Source organism: Lipophrys pholis (assembly GCF_963383615.2).
Source record: "Lipophrys pholis genome assembly, chromosome: 17".
In the NCBI taxonomy this organism is placed as follows: Eukaryota; Metazoa; Chordata; class Actinopteri; order Blenniiformes; family Blenniidae; genus Lipophrys; species Lipophrys pholis.
Genome location: NC_137643.1, coordinates 10,654,222 through 10,663,727, shown reverse-complemented (window position 1 = coordinate 10,663,727; position 9,506 = coordinate 10,654,222). Strand labels below are relative to the sequence as shown.

General features: G+C 43.9%; 1 protein-coding gene across 6 annotated transcripts in view; it reads left to right on the top strand.

Annotated features, from left to right (window-relative positions):
- The first annotated feature begins 1,451 nt into the window (after nt 1-1,451).
- clasp2 (cytoplasmic linker associated protein 2) overlaps nt 1,452-9,506 on the top strand; it is a 51,721-nt gene continuing 43,666 nt past the window's right edge. For all 6 annotated transcript variants that reach the window (XM_080484989.1, XM_080484987.1, XM_080484990.1 and 3 more), the window contains exons 1-3: nt 1,452-2,388; nt 6,390-6,468; nt 9,349-9,452. In XM_080484989.1, coding sequence (XP_080341115.1) covers nt 2,191-2,388; nt 6,390-6,468; nt 9,349-9,452 — 381 coding nt within the window. In that variant the 5' untranslated portion in view covers nt 1,452-2,190. The remainder of the gene's footprint in view (nt 2,389-6,389; nt 6,469-9,348; nt 9,453-9,506) is intronic.

Below are 9,506 nucleotides of genomic sequence, written 5' to 3'. Positions count from 1 at the left end.
GGACAATGGATAGGACTGAAACAAAACAAAAGCATAGTAATATGAAGAGAGACTCTGATACATAGCTGACTTGACTGGCTGTGATACTAATGCCCTCTCTTTGACAGCTGTTTTAATAGTTTTATGTTTAAAAAAAATAAAATGATAAATGAAAAAAATAAACAAATCAATAAATAAAGGTGACTAATAGTAAATGTGGTTTGTCTCTGCAGTGTGAGATTTGTTTTCATGAGAAAATCCCTTCTTTTTTTTCCCAGTAAAGTGTACTTTGAATTTTTTGCCAAGACATATGATAGACTGCGTATGAATTATTTTTCACAATGCAGTAACATGTTTAAAGTACTCATCATTTAGTTTTTTCAGCTTTTTTCTATTTGGTTCATACATCTGTCTTGTTTACGCCTGTGCTATCCAGTCTGTCACATGGAGACACACAAACCTAAATTCACATCCATGGGGCAATTTAGAGTCATTAATTACCTCAAAGCAGTTTTTGGAATGTAGGGTGCACCCAGAGAAAAACCTGGACTGGAACCGGGAGTATTCTGGCTGTAAATCGATTCTGGCTGTGAATCAGTAAACATAACCTCTGCTGAGTTCCAGATGAAGTGTGATTCGTCTTCCTCATATTTATGTTTTTACTGAATATCAAATAGCAGTTATGGTGGAAACCATGCATGACTCAGAATAGAATAGAATAGAATAGAATGTTGTGGGTAAAATCCAGATACAAGGATATTTCATGTTTTCTTTGTGTGGGATAAATATAATGCTTTAAACAACAAAGATCGCCCACTTTCAGATCAATTAGTCAAATGATAACTAGAATATACACCGTGCTTTCCCTAAATCTAACAGATTATTGTGTGAATTCAATCATACATGCCAGTCCTTTGCATGATTTCATCCATTTCCTGTTCTGCGTTATCCTGTTCACGGTCACGGGGTGCAGGGAAGTCGGGGGTGACACGCAGACTCCACACAGAAAAGCTCAGCACAGCACACAGCACAAATACAATGCATTCTCACCACGAGACCTACACCACCCTACTGTGATTTAGAGTTCAAAAAATTAAATACCAAAACTTTCAAATACATCCTGCAGACCTCAACATTAATTTGAGTCATTGATCTGAGCTGATTTCACTTTATAGTAAACTGCGGCAAACTGAGCACAGGCTGTTACACTGTTACACCGCTAGATGTCACCAAAGAACCACGTGGCTGGCTGACACGCCCACAATAACAATTTAATTCACTCTTACATTTTACAGAAAATATCACATCATCAGGAAAGATAACACTCTGCATTAATTTAGGGACAACGCTATCTGGATATACAGCGATGATTGTATTTCATGGTGCGGTGAATACTTTCCTATTTTTGATCAGGCATGTGTGTGGCTAGCTGTGCGGTGCCTGAAGCCCCGGCGGCCTGGTCACTGTGTAGCGCCTCCTGGTGAACTGTGGTCCCGGCAGCGCGCACTCTCTCTCCCCGGTGAGCGGCTTCGGCGGTAACAGCGAAGGTTCTCGGATTAAAGAGGGTGTAATTAGCGCGGGACCGGTGGTCCAGCTCTTGTTGTGAAAGTTTGGGGCGAGTTCCCCCCAGACGGAGCGTACAGCTGCCAGACTTTTCACCCCGGGGGGGTTATGGAGCGGAGGAGCGGGGCAGAACCAGACGCCAGGCCTGCGGACGAGTAACGTTAGCGGGCTCGGCTAGCTCTACGTGAGGCTGTCTAGCATTGTTTGGGTCGCTGTGCTAACCGGCTACGTGCTATTTTCGTTAGCATAACAGAAGAGCCGGATCAGACTGCCAGCTTGCCTGCATGCGGATATATTCAAGGAACCTCTCGTGGACCGTAACAGTCACACATTTCCAGAAGTTTCCCCAAGTTTTAAGTTTTGTCTGAGCGAACAAAGCACTGATCAAACCGGCGAGCTTCATCCGCAAAGTCGAGCTTTTGGCTGGGGGCAAGAAGTATGTTTTCTGTGCTAAATTGATCTTCATTCATCGTGGGATTGCATGTTGATGATCCAACATCAGTTAGCCGCAGTCCAGACCGCTCAGTCTCTCAGCCCCTCGGCGGGATTTCCCTCCGCGTCTCGGCCTCTCCGCACCGCATCCCACCCACCACAGTCCCCCTGACTCCGGCCGGCTCCAGCGCCCGGCCACCCGGCACCGAGTGCCCGATGGAGGAACATGACAACATGGAGTACTTCTACCAGCAGCTCGTGCAGAAAGACGTTACCCGCAGGCTGCAGGTGGGCCAGGAGCTGGTGGACTACCTGAACGACCCGCAGAGATCTGCGGACGTGGAGCAGGACAAATCCCGGCTGGACAAGACCATCGACGAGCTGGCAGGATGGGTCAACTCCAGCAATTTCAAGGTGAGGGACACTGGCTGGCCATCCTCGTGTCATCTCCTCAGCCTCTTAGGGAATCAATGTCCATTGGTCAACACACAATACGCGTCGTCTTTACTGAATGTTAGTTCCCATAAAGCTTTAAAACGTGTCATAATTCTTTGGATTTCTCTCACAAACCCAAAAAAAGGATGGAGGATGGATGGTTCTTTGTGACTACCAGGGAGTTTAATCATAGCTCACAACAGGCAAACATTTTTAAATTCCACCCCAGAGAAGGGGAATGAGTTCTGCGAGGCGTTTCTGTGGTTTGTTGGGGTTTATACTGTTGTGTTGCCCGAGACTGTGTCTGTGTCAAGGAGACTCATTGTCAGCACTGTAGACTGCTGGAGAATTGGGGATGTGATGGGGGGAGGGGTTGGGAGACTCATTGTTATGACCCATGCTGTTTCTGCATCACTCCGCCTCTCCTGCTGAAACTTATGGTTGTTTTTCCTATTTTTCCTTCTTGTTTTAGGCTTTTGCAGCAAAGATCTCTGCTCTTTATGTCATATGTCAGATTCTCTACCTTGTGCTTTTTTTGTTGTCCCAGCTTCACTGATCCATACAGAAAGCAGAAGAATGTAAAAAAAAAGAAAAGAAAAGTCCCATGACATTACATGGCCCGTGAATTTAAATTCTTATGCTATATGATGCTGCTATAAGCTTCTCATATCTCCCTTTGTTCAGGTCGGTTCCTCTATGTAGATGACACAGACTGTAATTTGAGCTGAGATCAATGTTTGGCACTGATGCACAAGTGAGTTGTGAACCTTCAGAGGCCTTTATACAGCAGGCTTTCAGCAGTGATGATCGGCCCCCGGTCGCGCATTAAGAGCTGGCTGCGAGCAAGATGCTGAGTCAGCATGGCGAGCCTGAAGGATGGAGAGATGATGCAGAGCCGATGCAGAGCCGACAGGAGGAGAGGAGCACAGGTTGAATGGGTTAGGAGTGAGTGAAAAACACAAGTCGTGCCTCTAATCCAATTCAGAGATTTAAGACCTTCATGGGGGGGGGAGAATCAGGTGTCGCACTTCGGCACTTCATATGAATCAATCGAACGGGGAAGAAAGTACATGAGCCCCTTGATGGTATTATTTGCCAGTCATTTTGATCAAATCTTTAATCTTTGAAAGCATTTCAGAGGCTGTAGAGAGCATTAATACTACATGCTGTCGGTATAGATTGAGATGACAGACACTTATCAGAGAGATTCAGGGTTGATTCTGGTTTCAGACTGTTGTGTTCATGCATGCTAATTTGTTTAGTTGTGGTTATGTGTGTGTCTTTGGACATTTTTTGGTGTTATTCAAAGAGGAGCTCAGTCCTTTATGCAGTTTCCCCCCATCCTAGGGGTTTAATGATAGAAGTGCTGTTGTTTTGTAATCTTATTATTAGTAATGGTAACATCCCCTCAGCATTATGTAAGTGAAGCGTAGTTCAGGAAGTGCCACTGGTAAGAGCAGCTAATACTTCAATAAAATTTTGAAGCGTTCACCTCAATCTTTGACATTTATTCATCGGTTAATTGTTGTAATCTAATCTTTGCACACTTCATCTACTGTTCAATCTTTCTTAGTGAGCTGCTGTTTTCCATCCAAAACTCTTTTTAAGCCTCTTTAGATTCCACAGCAAACCCTGTACACGGTGTGCGAATTAAAGGGCTAAGCCACCCTACACTCCAGCCTGAGCCTCCACAAAGAACCATTCATACTGGGCTAAATATTTACAGTTTTTTTTTTCTTTTTTTTTTTAACACGGCTAATCCACCATGGCAATTTGAAACTCACAGTCTGGATATGGGGAGTAAAATGTGTGTGATTACTCAATCAGAACCTTCTTACTGTATTTGAGCGATCCCAGAGTGACCATTTAGTCCCTTGTTTTTCTCTCTGCTTGCCACCCTTGTTTTCCATTTACTCCACAGCCATATTCGGGTATTTTCTCTGCAGGAGGTTTTTCCAGCAGCACACGTGTGACTTCTATCGCTCACCCCCTTATTGCTGTCTCCCCAAGTGAAAATGCCATATGGTTGTGGGTACCAGGCTTGTTGGGGGGGGTTAGGCAGGCCTGGGGGCTGTTTCCATCCTGTATAGTTTCTTCTTTGTCTTGCTGTTTTTCCCCCTTCTCCCTCTCTTCATCCTAAATTAGGTCAGTATCATAGTGACCGTAAGCTCATGTTTCATGCACAGGTGATTATAGTTTTCTCTGGTATTACTTGGCCTTCATTACTGTTTCCAGTTTTCTTCATCACCCCCCCCCCCCCCCCCCCCATGTCTCACTTTTTGTTACTATTCTTACCTGGGCTTCCTTTGACCAAAATAGGGGAAAAAATCCCAGTCGTCTGACTCTTTCGTCAGTCCTGGACAGAGTCGAGAGAGAACAGTTTAAATGGATTTTCTTTTGAGTCTTTCGTCTGTCTTTTACCACAGCATTGCCAAAACAAGCATTCCAGGAGCACAGCGCAGTGTGGGATGTGATCCTAATCAGAAACACAGTGGAAAAACTCCTCTGCTAGACACAAGAATCTGTCTACCTCCCCCTCTAGAAGTTGTGTCACTTCAAAAGTTTTCTTTCAAGATATGACTTATAGGCTGTAATGTATCTTGGAAAATTAGGGGCAGCAGCACACTCACTCAAAATATTCCTTGCTGCTTGAAAGAAAACTTTGACCAGAAATTGACTCGATGTAAATACTTCTAAACCAGAACCTCGGCTGGAAACTGGTACTATGTGACGCATATCAAGTTTAACTGTCCATAGATGGGGTTGCTACATGGCATCAGACGCATTAGAAATAAGCATATGGATATGCAAGTGTTGTCTAGACGTAGTTCTCTCTCTCAACGTCCTTTGATTTTTAAACCAAATCTCTCCCGTGACACTCTGTTTGCTTTCATTAACAACGGTTTTGTAGGTAGCATAACACAGACACAACGGTGTTACATAATCAGGAGAGCCACAGCTGTTGACATACACTAACCTTTGAAACAGCATGTTATTCGCCATTAAATATGACATGAAGTTCATGTGATGGAGGATGAAAGCGCTCTGCAAAGACCCGTTTAAATGTCAAGGTCAGGTGTGTCCGTGCAGACCTTTGGAACACATTATCGCTTATGGATCTGCATGATTCACTTGTCGCTCCCTGGGAAGGGGAATATTCTTTAGTATTTAAAAAATATATATATATGGAGTTTAAAAGAGAGCAAACAATCATGCAGAAGAAAAGTGAAGAAATCAGTGCTGCCTTCAGAAACCAACACTGCAGTTCTTCCAGCAGACACATGTACAGTGTAAAGACGAGTCTGTGTGCCTGGGTGGGTTTGACTTGCTTCGTGGTCAGAAAGGAGAAGGCAGAGGGAGCTCATTGTCGGGGGAAGAAGTCTCTTCAGAGCCCACTGGAGTGCCACAACCACAACAGTCCTTTATAATATACAGAGCAGTCCATAGTCCTGAATAATTCTCTTTTGTAGTGCAAAAAAAACAAACAAAGTCACAGAAACTAGATGGCCTCTTAAGCCCATTTCATCATTATTTTCTTTCACGTTATTCCACACGGTTTACAAGCGAAGCATTCATCATTGGGTGATGGCATCTTATTTCTTTACCAGACTCATCCATATTAAAGCGTTGCTCACAGACTTACTGGCTTGTATCCTTATAATCGTGAAAAGCTTGTTTCTACATGCCAGAATCATCATTCACTGTCTCAGCCGTCAGGACACAACTTGAATTAGCCTTTTTTTTTGTTTGTTTGTTTTTTTTTTGCTCACCACACAGTTTGTCAAGATCAGATCTAAAATTATGCTCACACTTGTGCAGGAAGAGCTGATTTTAATCCTCAGTCCATTGGCCTTCTGCTGTATGTGTGGTTACTATATGAACACTGTGCTGTCGATGTGAAATGTATGAACTCTATTGCACACATTCAGAAAGTTTCATGGCCTGATATAAACTTCCTCTCACCTCTCTGTGTTTTGCAGGTGGCGCTGTTGGGAATAGACATCTGCGGTGCTTTTGTGGATCGCATGGGAGAGCGGTTCAAAGGATTCCTGGGCACAGGTGAAACATTTTATCTCCCGACACTTTGTGTTTTTCTCTGTTTACAGCAGAGTCGTTTATGAAAGCTTTGTATTTGTTCACAAACCGAGTCCGCAAGCAAAGCCACTGAACTGGAATTATCTGTTGCTCACAAAAACTACTTTGGTGACGCACACAAACACATTTTGCGGCAGTTTTCGTCTTCATGTAATAAACATGCACAAGCTAGTTTTCACCACCATGACAGCCAACCACACTTATCTTGTAGTTTCTCATCCAATGTAAGGGGTATTATGATAACGTTCTTGTTCAGTTGTTCAGGTTCCAAACTTGTTTCAGACCTCGTCTTTGGCTGTGAGTGGCTCTCGGTAGGCAAGGTTATTCACCAAGAAAAGTACAATCCACCATATTGTCCCCGGTTTGAATAGCCTATGTTTCATGAAGTGTCATAGTCCTTGTTTTGTTGTACTGACTCTTTGTCACATGTTCTTCCATATTGTCTCTCACTTCCACTTTGTGGTTCCTCTGAGACAGACTGGCAGCTTTACTGTGGAAGCTGGCGCCGCCCCCCTTCCAATATACTGTACATCCTCCAGTTCCTATATTTAGACCCGACTGTAGCTCACCCCAGTACACCCCAAAATCACAGCGTACATGCATGATCTCATAGACTGAGCCCTGCGTCAGGTTTCAGGGCTGTGTCCGTGTGTGTTATGTCAGAGCCAGCCCTTGTGTGAGTGTGTGTGTGCCCACTCAAGGTGTCACCAGCTGTCTTTGTCAGCCAGACTGGCTCCTGTCACAAACAAGCTCAACACTCCACTGCGGCTCAGGGATGACTGGACCTGTCGCGGCCGTGCAGAGTCTGCCACTGCACACACACACACACACACACACGGGTGCACACAACGGGTAGCGAAGCTGCGTGTGATGATGGAAACATCTCCGTTAGCCACCACCAACCCGGGAATCTCCCTCCATCCATCTGACTTCCATTCCTTCTTTCCTGTACTCACACCGTTCTTCTCCCTGCTCCCACCCACCACACACACACACACACACACACACACACACACACACACACACACACACACACACACACACTGAGGGGAGGAAGATGAGATCATTGAGAATGAGTGATTATATTGATCGCCAGGCCTGACTTATTGCACAGGGCTGCTGCCTGTGATTGCTCTGAATGTGTGCTTGTGCGACGGTGAGACTCCTCTGATGGCCATCCTGCCCAGTACAGTCTGTGTATTGCAGAAATAGAAGTGAAGCTTACAGATTAAATACTGCCACAGTTAGATTTATTTATACATATTATATCTGCAGTGTAACAGTGTCAGTGATTTGCTGGCGTCTCTGTTGTAGTGTGTCTGCATCTATGGGTTCATTTTTACTACACCAGATGACGTGGTTTGGTGCAACAATGACCCCCTTGTCACTTTTTTTCTGTTTGGTAGTATTGTCCTTGTTGCCAAGACAACCAGCTGTTGTGGTCTCATAATTTAGGCACACACACGCAGAAAGGACAGATGACATCACTCTCTCACTCTCGCGCTGATGTTTCAGATGAGGAATGTCGGTAGGGGGGTGTGTGTGTGTGTGTGTGTGTACGTGTATGGTATGCTTGCTTGTGCCATTGTGTGTATTTGTGTTCCATCTCACTGTGTGACTGTCAAAGGGAGTTTGAAAGATTCATGTAACTCAGAAAATAACCATTTTAACCTCTGTCAGCGCTACATTTTGGAATCTGCATTGGAGGATGAGGCTGCCAAAGCTGCTCCACTGAGTATTGGAACAAATCCTGTCTAAAAAAAAAGAAAAAAGAAACGGTAGCAATTTTTGATTAGTTTTGCGACCCGCTTAAATATAGAAGTAGCTGTCATTATGGGTCACCTCTCGAGACAAGTATTTTAAAGTGGTACTCAAGTGTATCACTTCACTTTTTTTTTTATTTAAGGAATATTGAAAAACACTGAAAAGAGTCGCACTTAAAAAAATAGAAATAAAAATCCGAAAGCCTTCCTTTTGTAATCTACTGTAAACAGTGCAGTTAAAATGCAGTAGTTTCATCCCAGTTAACTACTGAGGGACTACCGGCTTTAAATTACTGTCATAACTAGTCATTCATTTAACATGAATACTTTCTGTTTTGAGCGGCACTTCTGAAGTATAAATGTTCGTGGGGGTTGTCGGGATATAAACATGTCTGTCATTAAAGAGAGTAATGAAACATGTAAAAGCACTGTAGAGGCTTGTCACACAGAAAGCTATTGATGCCTTGATGCATTTATTCTTCATTACACTCGGTACAATTGTTTTGCACTTCAGGTCTCGTATTCATGATGCTTTTCTGAAGGATTATTGAATTGCTGGCCCCGGTGGAAGGTTTATTATCTCCTGACCCGAGAGTTTAGCTGATGATAAATAACATTAGCGGCCTCTTTTTTAACTCTGTTGCTGATGTCAGAGAGATGCAAGGCTCGTGTTCTTCATTCTTTCCTGTGTCACAGCGTTAGATATGCCATCCTGATGTGAGAGCATTTGATGATCTTGACATTATCTTAGTCACGGTCCATTTCTCATTTCCTGTCCTCTTATTTCCCTTTGCCAGAGCCCTGTTATTGACCGTTGTTTCTCTAGCTTTTATATCATCACATTGAGTTTCTTTCTCTGTTGTACAATTTCAAGCTCTACTGAATTTGACTTCATACCTTTGTTTATTGCTGTGTTTTAAAAGAACTCCACAAGGGGGCAGCCTTGATTACCTTTGGCTTTTATAGCAGACTGTGTCACACGTGGACTAATTTCTTCTTTATTTCTCACACATTACGCTTTCTATCTTCACATGTAAACCTGTACCCTCTTGTTTCTCTCTCCCTCGTTCCTGGACTGTAGTGCTCCCAGCTCTGGTGGACAGGCTGGGTGATGGGAAGGACCAGGTCAGGGAGAACAGCCAGGCTGTCATCCTACGCTGCATGGAGCAGACGGCCTCGCCCATGGTGAGATACACACAAACGCCATGACCAGACTGATCCTCCTCACATGGTTCTTTT